At 36.6% G+C, this 23,769-nt stretch overlaps 1 protein-coding gene across 1 annotated transcript in view; it reads left to right on the top strand.

The window, feature by feature from the left end:
* The first annotated feature begins 3,526 nt into the window (after positions 1-3,526).
* The window catches only part of ADGB (androglobin), a 97,089-nt gene continuing 76,846 nt past the window's right edge, over positions 3,527-23,769 (top strand). Inside the window, exons 1-5 of the mRNA XM_021527019.2 lie at positions 3,527-3,649; positions 15,725-15,869; positions 18,830-18,922; positions 21,078-21,149; positions 22,484-22,672. Coding sequence (XP_021382694.1) covers positions 3,603-3,649; positions 15,725-15,869; positions 18,830-18,922; positions 21,078-21,149; positions 22,484-22,672 — 546 coding nt within the window. The 5' untranslated portion in view covers positions 3,527-3,602. The remainder of the gene's footprint in view (positions 3,650-15,724; positions 15,870-18,829; positions 18,923-21,077; positions 21,150-22,483; positions 22,673-23,769) is intronic.

Genomic DNA, 23,769 nt, shown 5'->3' with positions numbered 1-23,769 from the left:
CTTGAAAATAAAAAAGGTAAGTGGAAATAGTAACATAGGATTCTGATGAACCCCACCTTTCTGACACTGTGTCAAATTCAAGAGAGGCTGGAATGTTGGAAAAACCATGTCCCTGACAAAATCAGATGAGACATATTACCATAAGGTATTTTTGAAATGGCATTGTAGCCCTGTGCTTTGGCAAAAACAATTTTCTATTATGCATCTGGCTGTGGTTTTTTCCCCCTACTTTGTCTTATTCTATCAGTTTACCCAAAAAAAACTCTCATAATCCATTTTACTCCCTGGCCTCATGTTAAAGACTTAACAGACTAAAGCTGCCTGTATAGTTTCAGTCCATCTATTTGAGGATGGTTTTGCTCAAATTCAGTTCCCTGGCCTATGTCACCTCAGTGACTGTTCCTGACTCAGTGCACAGACTGCTCCTCCCAGGCTTTATCACATACTGCAGTGTTTTCATTTTCTCAGGCATTACTGTTCATCATTCACAATTGTTCTTTTTTTGATCACCCTTCACTCTTTTCCTGATATTCACTGCCTGCTCTTAATGAAATGCCAGTGCACTGCTGTCATCCTCTGTTCACTATTTCCCACTGACCTGTACTTTTCTTACATCTCTTCCACCTGCTCTTTCACTTAACAAACAGATAAAAGAGAGTATTGGAAGTTAAAGGGTAGTGGGGTTTCTTTATCTGTTAAGAGCATTCATTTCAGAAACTAGATTTTCCTATCAGTTGATAAAAAGACATGGGGAAAAAGTCTCAAAAATGCAACACCAAAATCCTTTCATCTTGTGACTGTTGCACCCTCATGCATGAAAATGAAGCATCTCTTTTTACAGAAGCCTCTAGCTGATTTTGACCTTAACCTGTTTTTTTCGTGGAAAACTTCTCAGAACCACAGAATAGATAAGGTTGAAAGTGGTCTTGAAGGATTGTGTAGTCTTACACCTGTGCTTAGACTTTCAGCAGGTTGCTCGTGGTTTGAAAAAAGCTCCACAGTCTTGTTGGAAAACCTGTTCAGTGTTTGACCACCTTCACAGTACTTAAAAATAAAATTTTGTTTTTAAGAGAAATTTCTTGTATTTAAATTCTCACATTGATTCTAATCCTGTCACTTGGCATCTCTGAGATGAATGAGTGTCTTTAGCATACTCATCAGTTATTCTAGACATTCTGCTTTGCCCCAGTCCCACACTTCTCTTGAGGCAAAAGCTTTTACTCTTGTTCTTAAGTCCTTGTGCCCTCTGTAAAATCAGAGGAGACTTAAGTATGAGTTCCAAGACCCTTGAGGGCTTTTCATAGTGTTTCTGTTCAGTTACACTTTTTCTATTCTCTCCAACTACTATGCGTTGCTGTAAAAAAGTACAAAATACTTAAGATTAAAAGGCTGCATTCCTGCAAGTGACTTGTATGTGCTGTAGCTGTTGCTGTGATGCTTTCAGGGGAAAACAAATAAGCTGGTGTTTTCAATGGTACCTTAGAAGAATGATGACCAGAAGGTCATCCATCCATTGCTAATCAGTACGTCCTTAGTATTTATTTAGTGACATCTCAATGGGTTCCCAATACTTGTTTTGTTGTCCTGTGCATTTTCTGTCAGGCTGCTTCTACCCTAACAATTTCTTCCCTGCAGGGAGTGTCTGTCAGATATACTTCATGGCTCAAGACATTAGGGCAGTGAAACAGCTGATGTGACCTTACAGATTCTTTGCCAGTTAGAAAACTATCTGGTTTGAAATTCAGATTAATTTCTCTTTCCAAACAAGCTGTCCTTGTCATTGCTGTTAGGTTATGGAATTCTAAATGAACTTCTTGCATAAATAAAAAGATGTAACTTGATGGATGTTAAACTTGGGATCTCTTTTTTCCTTCACAAAACACCTAGATACCTGCTTTTAATGCCATCACTCTTAGCAAATAAATTTAATGTAGGATTTTAAGGTAAAGGTCAGGTCCATTCTGAACTTCCTATGTAGTAACTGTCATTTAACAGAGCAAAGAATTAAAGGCTCTGTACTTAAATATGCTTTTCTGATTTCTTTTCTGATTTCTGTTCTTCCTCCTCTACCACCCCAAAATGTTTACAGACCCAGGTACTCAAACTTCAGTTACTTTTATGTTGTCATTCACCTAAGTGTATTATGGAAGTTTTATTTGCTGGGATGCTGCAAAACTCGTTGGTCATCTGCATTGGGATCAAAAAGGAAGATTTCCTACTATGAAAACTATCATAAGTGCCTCTTACATTTATACGTATCTTTCATAGTTACTTTACCATAGTATTTTGTCTGTCCAGTAAGTATAGGAAAGTAAAAGAGATTCAGAGGGATAGAAAGTCTGTAATTTCCATTGTGTTTTTATCTGCATTCTGTGTCACAAACTGAATCCTGTCTCCCATCTACAAGTTTGCATCAGCATCCAGCAAGGGTTTGAGGTGAGCAACACTGTGCTGGTACTGAAGAGGTGTAGCCAGATGTTTAAACTCATCTCTTTCTCTCCTATTTTCATCTGTTTGCCTGAATCAATATTTGATAGCATAACTGTATGAAGAGAAGACCAGCTGTTCAGTTTATAAAGAGATAAATAAAATTGAAATGTTTACTTGGCTCTCAAGTGAGAAGTGTCCCAAAGTACCTTGTTTAAAATGGATGCTCTTGGACATAACGCCAAAGGAAATGCCAAGCTGTGGAAGAATTCTGCCCTTTAAAATTTATGAGTGTGTATCTGGCTGCCTGTCATCTCAATATAAATAAAGATCTGAAATTGTCTAAAACAAGCCTCTAGATGTAGCAACCTCTGCCTATTTTTCCTCCTATTTTTAATCCGCTCATGCCCTCTGCAATTTGACAAATATATTTTCATTGGTTTTTATATTTGAAAAATCTTGAATAAGAATAAGCAAAGTATATTCTATTTTATTAAGGATTTTTCATCATTCACTACAACTATCTGCTGAATTCAAAACCAGCAGACTAATGCTAATTTAATCTGACCTTGGTAGAACAGCATTCACTTTGGTAATGATGGGCTTCATAGCAGGAGTTAGTTAATTGCCTCAATCTGAAATTAAAAAGAAAATAAAGAGTTGCATCATCTAGCTTAAAAATTTCTCTAGGCTGCCAGGGCAGAGCTGACTCGTAGTCAAGTTCCATCGACTAAGGCCTCCATGTCCCTTCCTGCACTGCTGCTGTCCAGCCTGTTTCCCAGTCCGTCCAGGGTTGCTCTGTCCCAGGTACAGAACCCAGCAGTGGTCTTGGGCAAACTTCCTACAAGTGGTGATGGCCCGGTCCCCTCACTTGTCCAGGTCTCTCTGTCTTCGATGGAGTCGACAGCATTTCACAACTGGTTATCACCGGCCAGCAGGCAAACTACGTTCTTTGGACGGATTCCTGAAGCTGCCACACAAAGCGGTATCTGTTACCCTCGAAACCAGGCTTCTGCTCGCAAAGCCCTCCCCGCCGTTCCTCGGGCTCCCCGAGCCCGAAGCGGGCAGGGCAGGCCGAGCGCAGGGCGCCGTGGCCGGGCCGGGCCCTCGCCCCTCAGCCGCCCGCGGCCCCTCCCGCGGGTCGCCCGGCAACGCGGCGGCACCGACCCGCGGCCATGGCCTCCAAGGCGAGCAAGAAGAAGGAGCTCCCCTCCTCCAAAACGTGAGAGCCGCGGGACAGAGGGAGGGCGGCGCAGGAGCATGGCAGCCCCGCCGGCCGGCCCGGAGACGGCGCCGTGCCCGGCCTGCGCTGCTGCGGCCGGCCGGGAGCTTCCCCCGAGCCTTCCGTGCGCCGTGCGGGCAAACAGCTTGTGCTGAGAAAGTTCACTTGGGTGCTTCGCTAAAAGTGCTTTCTGAAGCCGAGGCGGGGTTTGGTTGTTCTTGCGGTTCTGTTTGTTTGTTCAGACTGGGGGCGCAGCTCGTGTGGAAGTTGCGCTCCCTCCCTGTGCGGCCCTTGGCGCGCTCCTGGCGGTAGCGCCTTCCTGCCCTGGCACGCAGACCTCGGACCTTGCGCACAGCAAGGACAACGAAGCCTTCGGCTGCTGCTCGGGACCTACCAGAAGTTAAGAGCTCACTGGAATGATTTTGAGTTTAAAATCACTGTCAACCAGGACAATAATTTTGAGAATGGGGGCGCTTTATTTTCATTAGGAAGAGGAACCAAACTAGCTGCAATTTTGGAGACAAAATGATTAATGACGGCTATAGCACATCAGTTTTCCTTACAGAAAGGAAAGAAAATTCCCAATGTCTGGAAGGTTTGCTTTATGTTATGAGGAATCTAAGGAAAGCAAGTATGATAAAGAAAAGAATTCTTCCTATTAATTTCTTTAATACTTCTGTGTAAGTAGCATCTCTTGAGTTATTTTTAAATTATTTTCTATTTGCTGGGTGTTTAGTGTGAATTTGTATATTTCTGTGTAAATGTCTATTTCTTCCTGAAAAGACAAATAAATAGAGAACATTGACATTCACTGTCACTGTTTTGACTTTTGAGTTCTGTTTATATAATGTTAGCAGCTTTCTCATTCTAATGTAAGCCTGAATGCATGGTGCTGTCAGGACTCAAATGAAAAAGCTATCTCATGTATGTGCTTATGGCCCTTTTCTTTCTGCCATACATGAAGGTTTCAGTTATATCACTTATTTGTCTCCTTAAGTCAATTTCAAATGCCCCTTTGTGCTTATTTCATATCTAATTACACAGCCTTTACTACACAGTAGTTTCTTATATTTTCATGTTTCTACTTTATATTTCACACCTTGATTCCCATTTTGCTACCTTTTCTGTTGCAGGCTGCCAGTATCTAGTTCCTTCTCCTCACTGCACCCTTTGCTTAGTAACTCTGTTGTTCTTGTTTTGGCCAGGGAAGTGGTCATAGCATCAAGCCTGAGAGAGTTCAAGAAGTATTTGGACACCATTCCTGGGCACATGGAGTGACTCTTGGGGTGTCCTGTGCAGGGCCAGGAGTTGGACTTTGATGATCCTAGTGGAATCCAACTCAGAATATTCTCTGATTCTCTTTGATGTCTGTGTTCATTCTGTTCAGGATGTTTATGAGGCAGAGACAATTACTGTAAAAATTTTGTGTAAATCTATGAAAACTTAAGTAATGTAACTATTCCTGTATTTGAAAGAGAAATGGATATTCTCAGCCTGCCTGAGAAAATGTTGCCTTGTAAGTTTAATATTCTGTTGTGATTGTAAGATAGATTTTCTGTTTTATTTTAGAACGAAGCTTGCAGTTGCAAGGACAAAAAATGTGAAAAATACTTTGTCTTTTGACTAATACTGTCCTCCTGATAGTAAATGTGACTTGTTTTTTATATGTCTCTAATGATCAAAATACTAACTAGAAGTAATATAAAAAGGAAGAAGACTAATTTTTCTTTAATCAATTTGTAAAAAAAATCCTGAAATCTGTCAGTGCTTACCAAAAAGAATTAGTGTTACAGTTTCATCCGTTGTGGATAAAATTAATGCAGAAATCCTCTGAGAGTAATGTGTACAAACATCTGTGCAATATATTTTGATCACCTTTAAATAACTTTTCTCAATTTCTAGTGAAATCAGGCTTCTTTTTTTTTTTTCCTCACAAGTGGTTAGAACAGTCAGGACATCTGCACTTTGCAAAATTAATCAGGATTATGGGTGGATATATTGCATTGTTAGAGTGGGACCTCAGAAACATATGGAGAAGGCAAGAGAATTCCTCTGGACTTGCTAGCCAGACTTCCGTTGGGTCTCTGCAGGATATTCCATTGGGTCTCTCTTCATTATTGCTTTCTAATTAGATAGCAATTCCCTCAGGAGCTAGGCAGCTGCTGGAGATGATGGCCTGAAGAGCTCAAAAGAGCTGCAGCCCTTACAGCTTTTCTTAATTGTACCATTAGAGGCTACTGAGACTCTGATCTTTCCCAGGTTTCAACAGCTATGGTGAATAGGATTTGATGTCTTTCGTGGCACTGGAAGAGATTCTGGGTGGTAAGAATGGATAATGAACTAAAATGTTTTTAAATTAATTTGATGAAGCTCTATGCCATCAAGGCCAATCTTCTGAATTAAACCGTCAGCGTCTATCTCAATTAGGGTTTGGGCTATTAGGGACAAAAGTAAGGAGTTAATGGTCAGTGCTAAGAGAGGCAAGTGATTTAGGGGTAATTGTGGCACAGACAGAGGTCACCAATGTATATAGAGGAAAGCGAGATCCATGCTGGAGTTCTTATTAAAGAGGTCACTAACTAATATTTACTGCTGATATATCCTTAAGGACCAACAGAGACAGGCTGAAGCTGCACTGACTGGAAAAAAATATTTTTTTTAGCTGTGTGCCTAGTTGATTGCAATGAGTAGCAGGTTGCTGCACCAATGCCTAGGATTTTATAATATTTGTTATTAAGATTAAAGGATGGGACAATAAGAGCAGAAAAAATAGTGGCATTGCTAGTTCATTTTCAATTCCTGTATGCCTAGAATAAGGTCTCAGCCTGGCTTGTGATTGAGGTTTTAGCCACTGCTAGCATGTGTTCTTTAGTTTGGTAGTTTAGAGGATATAGACTGACCAGATTAATTTTTTGATGTTTTGGGCTTTTTAGATAGGCTGACAATTGAGAATAGTAAGAACTCATGACTTGTGGGTAAGAGCATGGTAATTGAACTTGAAGCTTTTAGTGGACCTCTCATGTTGGTTAATATAAGTTTTAATGGGCACTAAAAATTTATGTGGAATCTGTGAACAAGCCTTCTGAAAATAAACCCATTGTATAGCAACTACATCAATCTTGGAAGTGCTTGAGCAGTATTCTTAAAAATACTTAGGGACTGTGAAAGTATTTGACAAATATCCTAGATATGCCTTTATACTCTTTGCATAAAGGTTTTCAGTTGCGGTATTGTTTGAGACAAGGTGTTGGCCTACAGTTCACCCATTCTCTCACTCAGTACTCCTGTGCTCTTGTTTGTGGTCCAAGGGGGTAGCCCAGTGGTACATCTTTGACTTGCAACATATATTACAACATGTTTTATTTGAGAGAAGGGCTTGTTGTATTACAGTAGAAGCTGCTTTGGAGGTGCTTATGCTTGTTTTTGGCTGTGCATGAGCTACAGTCAGAGTTGAGTGTGGCTTTGAGGTTGTAACCAACTTCTGCTAGAGACTTGAAACAGAGTGAATGTTTTGGACAAAAGACATTGAGGATACTAGCCCTGATTTTGCATTTATTTGATTAGGTGTGGGATTTTTTGTGGTTAATTCTGCCCAATTTATTGGAAACTCCATTGTTTTTAAAATTATAATTTGTTTCAAATGCTGTGATTTAACCCCATCTGGCAGCTCTGACCCACACTTCTTGCTAGCTCATCCCTAGCAGGATGAGGGCAGGAATCTGGGTAAAAATGCAAAAACTTGTGGGTTGAGATAAAGGCAGTTTAATAGGTAATCAACAGAGCAAGAAAAATAATCCATTCACTGCTTCTCATGGATGGGCAGGTGTGCAGCCATCCCCCATGAAAGGAGGGCTTTATCACATGTAACGCTGACTTGGGAAGACCAATGTCATCACTGAATGTCTTCTACATCCTTCTTCTTCCCCCAGCTTTTATTGGTCAGCATGACAACATATGGTAAGGAAAGTCTTTGGTTCGCTGGGGTCAGGTGTCTGGGCTAAATCCCCTCTGGTTCCTTCTTGTGCACCCCCAGCCTCCGTGCTGGCAGAGCCGTGTGAAAGCAGAAAAGGCATTGACTCTGTGTAGTCATTGCTCAGCAACAACTGAATTATCGCTGCGTTATCGACACTGTTTCCATCACAAAATTAAAACATATCCCCCCTACAAGGGGCTCTTCTGTCTCAAACAGCTCAGTTCGGATCCTTTCTAGCCAAAGCCAGTTAAGGCTTCACAAGATTCTGTGAGTGGTGTATCTTGAGCTACAGCAGTTGTTCATCTCCAGTTGCAGCTACTGTCCTGACAAAACTGAGGATGTTTTGGGATCATGGTCTCCTTTAGCGTGCTGGTAATTGCAATCCAAAGATAAACAATTGTTTTGGTTTGAATGCCTGTCTGCAGCCTTTTGGAAGGCATTTCCTGGTCTCTCAAATAATTTAGGCACAACATAAATCAGTGGTGGCCCAGGATTCCAGGACATCCAGCTGCATAACTGAAGGGAGAAGTATCTATGTACCTTAAAATTTAACCATCTGAAATGCCAAGCAAGCGATGCCATCCTGCACATAAGTACTTTCTCCAGTCATAGCAGTGTTAGTGAATAAATGTGTTGTGATCTTAGGTTCATGATTGTTCTTCAGAAGTTATTTATTGCATCATTGACCCTCTGCAAGCTCTACTACTGTGCTATTGTGTTAATACATCAATCTAACCTGACTAAAGCTAGACATGTTCCTGAAGATTTTGCATTGTCTTTCTTAAGCTTGAAAGAACCACTTTTCATTTATTGTTTTTATTGTCTATTTGTTTTGTAATTAACTAATATTTTTGAGGGCAGTAATTTTGTTAATATCACAAAAAAAATTCTAAATTAGACCTAGAATTTCTGAGGAGAAAAATGAAGCTCTTTCTTTCAGTGCCTGTGCTTCATTTATCAAAATTTTTCAGTGTATATACACAGTACAACTTGGCACAACTTTTTACTCCCTTTAACTTTTAGCTTTCTTTTTAGTTTCATGCTTTGTGGTGAGATAATTTTTTTTCCCCCAGGTAAATATGAGAAGCATACTAGAGTAGCATATAAGCTGACCAATAAGTTTAATTTTTTTTTAAACTAGATTGCATATTAATTAGGAAATTATGTATTCAAATTAATTTTCCCAGTTAATTCTAATTAAAACAAGGAACCCCTGAGAGCTCAGCTTATTTGATCTGTAGATTTCAACCTTCATAGACTCATGGGCATGAAAATGTTAAGTAATTTTCTAGTGGCAATATCACATAAATGCTGTACTCCCTACTGATTTTAGTTTTAGATTTTTATTTCCATGAAACTCAAAGTGCTGTCAGAGAATATTACAGGCAAACACTCCATGAGCCCTTGGTTGGAGACTGTACAATCAGACTCTGCAAGAGGAACTTTGAATTCTATTCTGATGAACAGTGTAAGGAACAGTATGATGGAGAAAAGCAGCTTTCAGCAGAACTGCATAGCAGAAAATGTACTGTCAAAAGAAAAATACTAATAATTGTGCTTTGGAACTAGAAAGCATTCTTAAAGTATAGTGTTAGAGACTCTGTTTGCCAGGGGTTATTAATCTATTTAAGCAGAATGGTCTTTACTTCTGTGAGCTCTCTGTAACCACCATGGAAGATATAGGATTTCCTAACTTTCTGAATGCATGCAAAGTGCTTTTTAAATTAGTTGGCCTAAATCCTCAGAAATACTGGCATGCTCTGCCATGCAGAGACTTCTAGCTCTTGGTTAATTGTTCAGGTGCCATATGGAAGGCACAAGAGGCTTTTACAGAAGCCAACAAAGAAGCAATGCCATGCAGTTCATATTCTTCTACTTGATACTTGAGTATCAGACTTTAGTGTCAAAAGCAGTCCTCGTAGCATACTTACAGCTGGGTCTAAGGTCAGCTTATAACCTTATAATGCCTATTCATTTGCTGCTGGTTGGAAGAAGAGCACATTGATCAGACAGAAATTTGATCTTCAAATTGGATGTAGATGTTACTTGCTGTGACTTGGTGGAAAATGCAAGATGTGGCTTGAACCCCTTGTTGTCTGTGGCAGTCTGTTCACTTCACTTGTCACCACCACATTTTGAAGCCAGTTAACCTCGAAGGATTTGGACCAGCTCACAATCCCACCTGGAGCACAACTCAGAGTCTTGGTTATCTCCAAGATAACCATCTTGGAAGAATCTGTCAGAGATCACTTCTTTTGGGATTAGTACCTGAAAATGACAGGAAAAGACATTATTCTTTTCCAGGCTCTTGCTATGACATTATCTGGGTATTGGTATATTATATTTTCCACCAGTAACGTTGCATAGAAAGCCCACCTCTGTAGGCTGTTTTTGTTTCTGTACATTATAAGGGCTCATTTAAGAGCTAGATAATATAATGTTTCTGCCTTGGAATTAATTTCTCTTGGAATTAATTTTCAATGTTCTACTCTTGGGAATGTAATTAAAAAAAATAAGTTTGAAGGATATCTTTTAAAGGTTTAAGTGACCTCCAGTGTGGTGGAACATGAAAGGCTGTCAAATGAATGTCCTCCATGCAATCTGATACCTTCCATTCTTAAGAATGTTTTTCAAATAAGTAAAGGTATTTTTCTCCATTCTGTATTAAAAGCTTTTTTATAGCAGATCTTTGGCTCCATAGAATCGGGAGCAGAGAATTTTCACAACAGCTGTCTCACAGCACAGAAAATGGTAAGCTGAGTTTTCTGGCATTACTCTTGCCGACTACAGGGTCTTGGTCTGCCATTTGAAAGCAGCACATACATTATATTATTTCTCAAGTATTTAATGCACCTGATTTTACTTCTGCCTTTGAGCAGTTTACAAATGGTAGTTTGTGCAATAGAAACTATTCTTCCTGGAATGCAAAAATTGAAGGATCAGGTCCAAACTTCTAACATTGTACCTGAGCTTGCTATGAGCATGAAGGTTGAATTTTACAGGAATTCCTGCAAAAAAAAGAAAAAAAAATGTTTTGCTTTACGTAGATTTTGTCACACAAGATAAAACAAATCCACTGTGATGTATATTAAGTATTCAGTTGCTTATCTGTCTATATGTCACCAGTTTTTTTAATACATCTTCATTTTTTTCCCATAATGCATGGCAAAAGTCTATTTCTTGGTTCAGTGTTTAATTTATATTCAATTTCTGACTTCAAGTTTTTATATAGCAAAAACGTTTATTAGGGATAAATGGATCAAAACAGTAGAAGATACTAAATTTTAGCTGGAATTCTAAAATCAGAATTCAGATAAGAATTCAGACAGTATTTTTAGGGCAACAAATGGAATCAGGCTGAAAACAAGGAGAGCAAACAAAAAAAAAAAGTTTTAAAACGTACAGGGCTTTTAAACTACTATTTTCTATTAATTTTTCTTTCAAATAATGTCCAAGGCATGCTACTGTGTAAAATTTGCACAAGGGATTTGGCATTTAGGGGTTCTCTTCCTCCTAGAATCTGGAAAGCAAACCAAGAAGGAATAACTTGGTTTCCATTAATGTGAAGGCAAATAAAAGTAAGAAAACGTGGACTTCTAGCTGGCAAAGCTAAATGTGAGGCTAGGTAATCATCTCTCTTAGCAAATGTGTGTGTGCCTTCAAAAGAGGCTCGTTCTTGACAAGTTAGTGAGGTCTGTTAGTAGTTTGTCTGACACCTACAGGGACATCAGCTGTGTTTAGAAATGAGAGCACCACACTTGGAAGCAGTGACCATTACAGATGCCTTTAAAAATGGTATGTCTATTAAGAATAATCAGTTGGTGTTCCTCTTTTCTGTCTATCATCACTTTACTTTTCCAGTTTGAACTTGCTTCACATAGAAAGTTCTCTGTCCTTTTTGGGGAAGAAATCTTACCCCAGTACATAAAAATGAAATGACAATAAAACCTGTTGTCGTAGGCTTTTGCAAGCAACTGTGATTGCAGCATAGATGGTTTACAATTGTTTGTTCTGTTCATTGTACCTGAACTGCATCCATGGCTTGGGTCTCCCCAAACATGAGAGCTCTGAGCACATAGACTATTTACTTCTGCAGAGAGTCCTATAAGTTTTGGCTTCAGTATCCAAGATAAGACTAATGGCAAGGTATTGTAAACAACTCATTAATATTTTGGTTTTATTTTGTAATTGCTGCTGACTATGCCAATATTAAGAAGGAAACTGTATTACCTTATTAGCTGCTTATTAAATCATCTGATTGTGACACATTCTGTTAGTTTGTCTTCTGAAGAATGGCACTAGGTATGAAAAAAAAGAGCATATAATTTTGCACAGAGTTACTGATACTTGGCCAAACTTTCTTGTATCCTTTAGAGATTCTTATGAACTTGAGTGTTACCATGGTTTCTGCTCTGGGTTTCTAAGATATTCAGATGCTACTTTTTAAAAATCATTTCAGTGATTATAGTTTAAAAGAACTTTCTGCTATAAATAAGTTCTTCAAAGGAGTCTTTTGTCTTTGAGGTTGAAAGAGACTAGATAAAAACTTAAGTAGCTTCCCTGCAGCGCAGATTTGGAGAAAAAGTTGAAGGATCTGTTTGTTCTGTGCCTCTTTTTCCTAATATAAAAGTTTTACTGAGGACAGAAGTTTTTTTATGACTGTTCAAACAATCCACAGAAAGAGACACTTTTTTTTTTTACTGCCTCTTGGTGTCTTCATGATTTCTAAAAAATTACAAAATTATTGTTGTCTGATCCAGAATGACATGATTATTGGGAAAGGAAGGTCGGAGTAGCTATGCTACTTGAAAGTACCTACCAATACTTCTGTAATTCTTGACAAGACTCCCTTCAGTGTTGTTGGGTTCCCTCTCTAAGGAATGGTCATGGATCACTTACAATTAGATTTATCTGTTTTAGGAAGAAAATATTTGCTTCCTAGACTCCATTAACCAAGATGACAAGATCTTGCTTGCAGAATGTGGTAGTGCATATGTCTGCAGACTAAATGACTGTATTACTTGAGAGCACATTTCCAGTGGGCTTGTTTCCTGTCTCTGTATTAAATCTGAAGCCTCTGAAAAACTTAGGTTGCAATCTGTCTGCTTTTTCCTGTTGTGCTTGTCTATCATGCCGTCCCTTCTTTCCTCTATATCAATTATACCAGTATCCTTGGAGAAGCTGCTTTAAGGGTCAGAGGTGAATTATACCAACTTCATGGTTATTTCATTTGGCAATTAATTCTTCCTTTTTCTTCTTAGGGTTTAGCACAGGATTAAAAAGAAGTCTGCCAGTGAGTTGGTTTTTAAAAATACTGTTGCACAATGAACCCATCCAGCCTGAGCATAAAATAGCAGTAATTTACATTGTCCTTGTATCTTACAGTTCATTTCAAAGAATTCTCAGTTTATTATTCAATTCTTGTAATAGAGGAACTTCTTAATAGCATTACTCAACTGCAGTATTTTAATTAATTCAGCTGTCTTTTTTTCATTTATTACTATTTATTACTTATATTTGGAGACTAATTAAGTTGCAGTTATTTTTGAATTTTCCAGGTCTTATTGAATTATCCTTTTTGAGAAGCAGTAGCATTAGACTTCCACAACTTAGTTTAGGCATCTCAATCATAGGGACCATTGTTTCCATGTCTTCCACATTGTTAATGCTGAGGGTATTCTGTTACATCAAAGTGTGTGGAAAGTGATTTTCTGTCTTAGTGTGATAGTAAGCTAAGTAAGTAAGTCTTCCATATCTCACTGCTACATTTTGAAATTATGCATTTTTAAATCTGCTATTGTCCCAAAGCACTGAGAAATCTTATAGCAAGAAATGAGGAAAGGCTCTGAGTAATATGGTATAGTGGAAGGTGTCCCTCCCTACTCATGGCAGGAGGGGTGGAACTGGATGAGCTCTAAGGTCCCTTGCAACCCAAAACATTCTGTGGTTCTACAAATTATTGCAATTATAATTAATTTTATTTGTGAATGGAGTCAGAATATCTTTATATTGTTACCAGTAATTGAAATTTCCATGCTTCTCTATAAACATGTAGAAGAGAAAATGCAGATTTAGAAGTAGAAAAAAGATATTAAAAAAAGAAGAGTATTCCTTAAATATTTAAAATTGATATATATGCCATTTGTATTTCATCTGAAGTAAGAAAGACGTACAAAAAATGATAATTTTAACTTATAATTTTTTACTATGTTTTAGAAACTGCCAGGAATCATATTTAAATCACTGTTTGAAGTATTCAGATTTCAAAATATCACAAATGTTGAATCTGTTGATACAGCCAGTGCTTAGTTTTTCATTGTTCTTCATGCATGCAGTTAGCACAGATGCAGCAGATTCTTTGAAACAATTGGAAATGATACAGAGAAACTGATAAACACCTCAGAGTTTTTCAATTGCTTGTTAAATATTATTGAATACAGAATGAAGCATCATTTGAGTCTTTAAGAAAACACTAGAGAAAATATTGTGCCATTAATGTAAGATCAAATGTAATAAGAGTCAATTTACAGATTACTGAGGTGACAAAGATGAAAATATTTTAAAGCTAGGTATCACTCAACAGAATACATCTTCCAGTTAGAGAAGTAGAGGCAATGTTTGGGTGGTTTTTGCACAGCAGAAGGCACAGATGGTATTGAATTTTAACAGCTGTCTTCCATTAAGAGTTACTGGTAGTGTGGATGAAAGTAGTTAATGTCTAGACAGTGAGAAATCTTTATTTTTACCCATGTCTTTGTCCTTGCTATTGCTAAAGTATTATGGAATTATAGAAAAGCATTGATTGAAGGGTGCGTCTGGGAGCCATTTAGTCAAATTCCTTCTCAAGCAGGAGCAGTTTACATCAGATTGCCAGATCCATGTCTATTTGAGTTTAAAGTGTCTCCTTAAGTGCTGCCCAGCTCCTTCCTCTATTGTGGGTAATGCTTCACTCCCACAGACTCTGTAAATAGACTCTTGAACTGGGGAGAGCCAAATTTGCCAACAAAACCCAAGACACAAAAAGACATTCAGTATCTTGGCCTTTCTCGTGTTTGTCACTGTTCCCTGCCCCACTGAGCAGCAGACATGCGCTTCCTTATTTGCCTTTGCTGCCAATGTAGTTATGGGAGCATTTTATCTTGTCCTTAACATCCTTTGGTTATTTCTACTCCAGGTGAGCTTTTGCTTTTGTAGTTTCACTGCTCTACACTTGAGCAATGCCTCTGTTTCCCCAAGTGACTTGTCCCTGCTTCCACCTTCTGAGTGATGGAGCTTAATAGGATTTTCCGGTGTCATTTGCTAAACATTTTCCTCAGTCAGACTATTCATTTAAGTAGTCTGTGATTGACTTTGGAACGTAGTTACACATTTTATTGCATTTATATATAGGAACATTGGATGAATATTGTAGCTAATTCAGTTTTTCAGCCCTTTGTATGCACTGGAAAGATGAAGGTGCACTAGTGCTACTTTGTGGCTGTGAACATATTGTGTATTAGTCTTGTGAAAATCCTTTCAGCCTCAGCAAAATTATTGCCAGGATTGTAAAACCCAAGAGAAAGTAGTGAGAGTGCTGGTAGCACAAGAGCCCTGAGAATAAAACTGCCTGGAGACAGCACTGGCTGGTCTAGCAGCTTACAGATGCCTAGAAGTGGGAGTCCTTTTCCCCAGGGCACCTTTAATCCATGGCAAGCTCCTTCTGGTTATCCAAAGAGAATAGATCAGGAAAAATTAAAGAACACCTTCAGATGGGTGAGTGAGTTGAACTGAGTGATGAATGCTAGGAGAGAAAGGAGAACCATGTGGCTTGAAGCAGGGGAAAAGAAGAGGGAAGAAACTGTCCTTAAATTCTGTTTTTGTGCTTCAGCTACCCAATTTACTTCACAGAAGTATAAATGCATTAAATATTTTGTTTGTTTATACCTAATAACAAGCAGTTTCTAAGATAGGTTTGCTTATCTTAGTGATGAAAAGTTAACATAATTAAAACCATTAAAATTCCTATTACATTAAAAAATAATATTTTATAAGATAAAATAGTTTCTATTACCCTTGTCTAATAATGCTGTTCATTTTTATTTATGCTATTGTGTGTTTTCTAGGCCATCTGTGCTTTCCAGTGTAGCTGCTTCTGACAAGAAGTGTAGATTTCCTATTTGGCCAGAATGGAATGAAGCAGATATCAATGCAGAAAAATGGGATGCTGGAAAAGCTGGAAAAGAAAAACCTGGAAAAGGTCAAATTTCAGTAAGTTGTGTAACATGTATTATATCCACTTCATTTTTTGTGCTTGTATTTAATAGAGTATTTGTCACAACTTCAAAATAACGTGTTACTGATAAATATATTTATTTTCAATCATGTATTTTCAATATGTTTAAATAGTTCCCTACTAAACTACAGTAATAAACTAGAAGTATTGTGTATTGTTTATTTGCTGCTTTTAAAATGAATTGTTAACATATCTGTGTGCATTAATGTGCGTACATTAGTGGTTTAATAAAAATACAACCTTCAAATCTATTTCATGGCATAACTAAAAATGGGGATGTGGGAACTGTTGTAGTATGTCAGAGCACTGCACACTCGTCAGGGCACTGCAGTTTCTGTGGACTCAAAAGGTTTGATGCATCCATCTTTTTTATGGCAGAAATGGATGTTGAAGTAGTTTCTTTTGTACACTGCAGTTTCTGGACATATGAACCACTGTCTGCAGTTCTAGATGTAGAGAATGATTTGAGGGAATATTGTCATTTTGCAGAAAGTAAGCACCTGCCAGTTGTTGAAAAATTCCTGTTTTCCAACTTCGGAATGAATTAAAAATCTCACGGATTTTTACTCCTTCACACTGGTTATTATTGCAGAATGTATGGGTCTTCTATACAGAAAAATGGTAAACTTATTTATTAAAAAAATTCTTAAACTCAGCATCTTAGATTGAAATTTAAAATACATTAAATACCATGATTTATCACCTGTTTTATATGCAAATTCTGCATTGTTAATATATTTCTTCTGAATGTGTTCTTATGTACTATGTTTATGTTTCCATATATATTTCTAGATTATTTTTTTCTTATCCTAAGGTTGACTATATTATACTTCTATGCGGCCAAAGTATTGTTTTGAGAGAAGGTATGCATTCTGTACTGAAGACTGTCATTAACTTGTCAAGTAAATAATTTTCCTTTGTGTCCTTCTTCTGTTCCTTTGCCACTTTTGGTGTCTTTGGGCTGTACTCAGCACATATCTAGCACTAATTTGTCAGGTCTACCAGACATTAGTATTATCATACATAAACTTCAAATTAACTATATATGAAAATGTTCTATTTTAGCACAGGAGATGTTCTGAGTTGTTTATTGGACTCTTCAGTTCTTCAGCAACAGGCTGTATGAAACATTGCTCCTTTTACATCTTTAAAGGAATTATATCCCAGTCACAGCAGATGAATTTGCAGATCTAAAGTATTGTGCAACATGACCTCTTAATCCAAGCAGGTAGCCAGAATTCAACATTGTATAGGTTATTTCAGTTGGAAACAAAATTAGCAATGTCATCTACAACCTTGAAGTACACTTGGAATACAAATACAAACAGTCCTATTTTCTTGTGTGGACAAAGAAATCAACCTGATCTCTTTCCTTGTCACACTTAAAGTCTTTTACCAACCACCCATACACAATGCCTACTCTTAGAGCTGTGCACTGTCTTTCTGAGATTATGCATTTGACCTTTCTTTGTCTCTTGGGCTCATTTCTTCCATGTCCTTCCTGTGGAACTTTTGGTTGAGCATGAGCCCCTAAGACTTGGCACTCATCTCTTAGAGCCACCTTAAATAAAAGATAAGTTATACTTGATTTTTTCAGACAAGTTTAGCTAGACCTATAATCTTCTTCAGAGCATTTTTTGTACTAGTAAGCTGAAGAAAGGTTTTAGCTTTCCAGGTGTGGGTTTTTGTGGGGTTTTTTTGTTGTTTTTTTTTTTACTTTGCATGGTGTCATGCCATTCCTGTCTACCTCCTTTCTCTGGTTTATCTAGTGTCTAAGAGCTAAACTTTTCTGTTATGCTGGGAAGTCAGAGTTGGATGTTGCTGAAAGCAGAATATAAACTCTGTTAGTACAGTTTTATGTGGCTCAGGCTTCAAGGAATTCTTTAGGCTTTCAGAAAAAAAAAAAATAGTACTCCTAAAGCATTCCTTCCCTACCCTCCCTCCCGGCTTATCTTTTTTCCTTCAGGTACTGAAATAGCTTGTTGCAGATTATTATGTTGAAGGAACTTACATAATGAAAGAAAAACAATAAAAAATGTGGGGAAAAGGTTATTTGGGAGTATTTGATTTGTATTTATTTTTTTATGTTTTTGTGATGTACTTTGTTTTGCCTTCCTTTAGTCATTAAGAACTCAGAGTATCATAGATTATTGTTCCTGGCAATTCCTTTCTCTCATCTGTAGAAGACAGAGTGCATTGTAGACTGTGAAACACTCACAAATGTATAATATGCCTAGAAGCTGTTGAAAATCTAGGCACAAATAAAAGGCATTAACCATGTAACTGATTAGCTTCTCAGTCAGCACAACCTGTATCAGAGGCATGTCCTCATCACACATCTTTCCAGTAAGTAAACAGATATCACATATCCTGATGCCTTCTGTGCACATGGAGGAGCATCACTTCAAAAATGCAAGTTTGAAAACTGTATGAGCCTCTCTTTGTCATGGGCTAATGCAAGCTGTATAATTATAGGTCTCTTTGGATTCTATAGCAGAGCTAAATGCATGGAAAATGTTTTATTTGTGTCTTAATACTTGCTTTATATACTTTCAGTCTTCACATTAAAAAGCTATAGAAATAAGTGAGTTAGAAAAAGTACATACTTGGTACAAGAGTAACGGACTTAAAAATTTAAGGTTTTTTTGGATATTTTTCTGAAAGGGGGAAAGAAAAATAATCATTTCATACAGACCTCTTAGAAAAAGTGCAGACCATATAAACTTCTCTGGACACTGGAGGTGGCTTTTGTGCTGCATCTTCACCTGGGGCTTTGGACTCCTTGTTCAGTTGTATATACTATTAGTTCTTTTTTATGCTCTTTTGCTTCTTAAGTGATTATCCTGTGAACAATATATTATTTTAAATCTCATGGAAGATACAATACTGTAATTATTAAAAGTGGTCAATTTTTGTTCATGCATATTTTGTGTAGCCTGGATTTGATGATCCTGATGGGAAAATAAAGTTGCCAGCATCCTTAAAAGTGCATTCATGGAAACGTCCACAAGAGTTTTTAACAAAAGAGGTAAGAAACAAGCAAGGTCATGATGAAAAAATGCTAATTTCCTAGCTTGTAAAAAGTAGAATGAAATTAGCAGAGGAAGTTAGTTCAGCAGGTAAAAGCCACTTGACCACTCAGTCAGTCCTGTCCTGGAGACTGGTGTACATGAGGGCTCAGTGACACGTGTGACAGCTCACCTGTGCTGCACACACACCTGGGCCCAGGGTGAGCTCGCACAGCTGAGGGTGATGGATGAGCCTGCAGGCATCTCCTGCTCCTTACTGGCAATTATATCACCTGCATCACCTTGACTTTATGTAACCACAGCAGCAAGTTCTTCAACTTCCTTTCCTTTTACAGCAGAAATTGTGAGCAGATTTATTTTCTTGTAAGAATATCGCTTCATAACTTGAATTGTATCATGAGTCAGCAAAACCAAAATGGGTGGGATCTGCACAGAATGCTGCATAGATGAATCAGAGGACATAAGATTACCTATACTAATTGCATTCTTTATGGTTACCTGTAATAACAGCATTCTCAATGATACTATACAGAACCTGAGATTTAATTATTAATTAAATTTATTAATGGGATAAGACCACCATGGACCAGCACTTCCTGGTGCAAAACATCGCATCTGCTTCACTTTTGGACTCCCATGTTCTTTTGGAAGACAACTGGACAGAGAGATGCCTTTCGGTTTTTAGAGATGTCTTCTATTCCTCTATTCTCTATAATTTAAAAATTACTGTCATGGCAGAAAAAATTCTGCATGTTCCACCTGAGCAGGTGTCTGAAGTATTCATATTTATCATGAAACCATGAACTGACTTCACCAGAACTACACTTCAACTATCATATTTTTCTCAGTTACACAGAGTACATGTCTTTGACAGTACTTGTCGGCAAGGTAACCATAACATTTTAAAATTGTGCATAGCTGTTAATCAGTTTCATTTTAAAATTAATTGCAGAGAAAATAAACAGCCTCCCATTTCAAAGATTAGTGTTCTCCAATCCTGTTACTAATCTAATGGTTTACATTATTTACTTCAGATCAAATACTGAAATTTTAAAGCACTTGGACCACCCTTCCAACTGTTTCAGGCTCATCCATCAGTTTTCCTTTTGTCAGCTTGTCAGTTACATTTTTTATTAAATAGACACTAAACAGATCTAAGTTTAATTTTTAATGGAGGGAGAGGGAGAGGTCAGAGAAGTAATTGACAAGACCAAAAGATTGGATAGGAAACACTGCACAAACTGAGTGGAGGTATCTGAAAGATGAGGGTAAGAGAGCTGGCAGCACAGAAAGTCATGGAAACATGTATCTATATTAAGAATAGCATTTAAAATCTATCTCTGGAATACTATGAAAAACGCATTTGTTTTCTTTAGGACCTGATTAAAACTTTGATGCTTCTTTTGGTCTAATATATTTTGAATCAACAAACATGAATACCAGCGATTTTATATAAAAATTAATGTAAATGTCAAGCAATGAAAGGCTATTAAGAATTATTTGTTACCTGATATAATTTTAAGTAAAAAAGAAGGCATAAGCAAGCCAATAGTGTGGTAAGCAAAGAATCAAGCAACAAACACCAATATGTGATGAGAGGCACAGATACATTTGGTTCAATAAACTGCAATCCCAGTGTGTTATTACTAAACTGCTTACAAAAAGGAAATGTGCTGTACAAGAAGAAAGTAGTCATGAACACAATGTAATGCAGCCAAATGTTTGATAAAGTTGCTGTTCAGACAATATTACTATCTGACCATGAGCAAATAAATCCCTGTGAGCCCTGGTGGGTGGCTAAGGGAAACTCAAAGTATAAGACAATGTTATGACCATAATTTAAATGCAGAACTGCAAGTATCTTAAGAAATTGAGGGCATCTCAATTTACTTATATGATTATTCAATTTGATGCTCTTTAAATATCCTTATAAAAATAATAATCATTGTTTAAGAATTTTGAACCTACATTTTAAGGAAGTTTTCTTAAGAAATACCAAGCCATCTACAAGATGATTACTTCTAGTTTTCAAATGTGTAATGGATGTTTGCCAGATGTCCACGATTTGCATGGTCATTGCAGTTGAATGCTAATGTTAATGTAATATTTTCCAGATAATTTAGTTATGTACTTAACTAATTTATTTTCTACTAGGTTCCTGTGGTAGTCCAAAATGAAACCTCGTTTGACCTTGTTTCAGCAAATGAGCACATATTTTGCTGTGAGGTAGGTGGAAATAAATTCACGTCCCTTTAAAAAAATTATTTTATTTTTATCATCCTTTAACTTTTTGAATTTCACGCCAAATTCGTACAAAGAAGAAATAAGTTATGAGAAAAATTTTAAGTGGAAAATGAATGAAGGGATAAAGTGGCAAGAAATTATCTATATTATTACAATTTTATGTTTACCTTTTTTGGAATTTAAAAAATCAGTGATGGTGGGAGGTTTTCCAAACTTTATATATATATATATAAAAATTTATATATATATATATATATATATATATATATATATATATGTATATATATATATATATATATATGTGCAGTCTCTGAACTAAGGTAATTACTACTGGATAATATTGTATAGAGTAAATAAAGGCTGTATTAGAAAAGATTTATATATTTTATTCAAATTTTCTGGATGTCCTAGTGGACCTGCATGTGTGTGCAAATGTCTTTGATCCAGACAGTCTTTTTCATTTCTCCAGAGCTGAATAAAGGTTTACTGAATTTCTGCAGGTCATGGGAAAATATATGCCAGGCAGAACCAAGGCATCTGAGTGCCTCACTGAATGTAATATTACTTAATAATTTCTATTTCATTTGGTATGTCAATGTAAATTTAAAATTCAGCACCAGAGATACAAGGGAGGAAACACCAGAATACAGGTCATGTCAATTTTTAAGTCTGGAAAACTACTAATTTATTTTAGGACGAGTTTCTTAGTATATCCATAGAACCACTAATTAATTTTAGGGCAAGTTTCTTGTAGTAAAAGCTTTCTTTCATTCCAGCATATATAAATCCTTGTAACAGTTTGGTAATACTTGTGAAAGTATGGCATACATCATAAATCTGCATATTATAAAAACACATCATAAAACATGATTAGTTAAAGCTCTTATTTTAAGAATTAAAAATTTCTAAGTACATTTAATAATTTAGGATTTCTTTTACTGAGTACAAATAATGGCTATTTAAGGGAATAATGACTTTTAGCAGCTGGCTTTTAAAAAGCAATTAAACAAGTGACAACTCACAAGTCCTGTAATATAATTTATTTTAAGATCATATTTCTTAGTTTGTCTTTGTTAAATGATGAATACCTTTATTTATACTGTGCCTTTACTTAATTTCACAAAACCTTGTGTAGATAGGTATTGTAATAATTTTAAGGTAAGTTGTAACAGTGAAATTCATTTTTCCATTAAACCATAGCTATATTTTTATGTCACTTTTTTATTTACAACAGCATCTGTTTTATTCTTTGAGATTATAACCTGACGTTTTTTTCAAAATGTGTTACTTGAAAAGAATTTTTTTCTCTTTTTTAGCTGATGAGATGGATTGTAAGTGAAATCTATGCTGTCTGGAGGATATCTAATGAAAATTCCTTAAATAGTGAAACACCCACACTTGTTTGGAAACCTTGGGAACACATTTATGCCTTATGTAAAGCTACCGATGACCACATGCCACTGTACAATAAATTTGGAAAATATGTATTGAAACTTTATTGGATGGTGAGTAGTTTCCCCCCAACAATATAAAAATATGATGCAGCTAGCATGACAAATTTTAATGATTACTGGACATGCATTTTATTATTGAAAATACATAGATTTTTAGGAGTAGAAAAACTGACAAATTGATTGAATGCTTGTTAATTAAAATAGCTCTTACAGTTCATGTGATTTTTGTACAACTTGTGGCCTGATAAAAGTGTTATTACTTGCAAAGGCAATATTTTTGTAGTTTTTTAGGTTTGATGCAAATGCTTAGTAGAGTCAGACATGTGGCCCACACCTCTGGTGTATTAGGTTAAAGTATTTTTTTTTTTATATTTAAGTAATTCAGTTGTCTGACTTTACAAAGCTATTTGTCTCTAAGTGTATTTAAAGATAGTTAGATACTTCAAGTGTGAGGACCATTTTCCGAAGTGGTACTGGTAAAACTGAAACATCCCAAGGATTTCTAAAGATAACAGATAATAATTTCTTAACACATTTGGTAGTCAATAGGGAACACTTAATTGCATATTGAACCTCATTTTAATAAAGAAATAGTAACATATAAAAGAATTAAAAGTTATCTAAAAATTATCTATGTTGTTGGAGTTATTTTAGTTACATTTGCCTTTTGGAAACAGAAAATGTCACAGCATGCTGAGACATATAACTAACCCTACAAAACTTCCAGTAGCCCAAAGTTGAAAACATTTTTAGACAGTGAGTTGGAAACAAAAGCTTGAAAGTGACCTTCTCTGTAAGGGCGACACTTATCTGATTTGCATGCATGTGCTTTCCTCACTCCTTACTACTGCCTTCACTTGTGGAATAACTTATATTCATACAGAAATGAGTTGCATGAGTTTGAGAAGGCATAAATTGTGTTGTCCAAGTTCCTCAGCAGAGGACATTATTCTGTATGTGAAGTCATGTGGTAAAAGAGTACATTTCAAAGCATATCCAAGAGTTACACATGTGCTTCATTTTCTTTGTCACTTTTGTCACTTTTTGTTACATTCTTTGTGTTTTTTTGGGTTTTTTGTTTGTTTGGTTTGTTTTGTTGGTTTTTTTTTTGTTTGGGCCTGTGTGTTTATTCATTTTTTTTCCCTCTA

This window comes from Lonchura striata, chromosome 3, assembly GCF_046129695.1.
Source record: "Lonchura striata isolate bLonStr1 chromosome 3, bLonStr1.mat, whole genome shotgun sequence".
NCBI lineage: Eukaryota > Metazoa > Chordata > Aves > Passeriformes > Estrildidae > Lonchura > Lonchura striata.
Note: the sequence above shows the minus strand (reverse complement) of the source record. Positions and strands in the feature narration are given on the sequence as shown.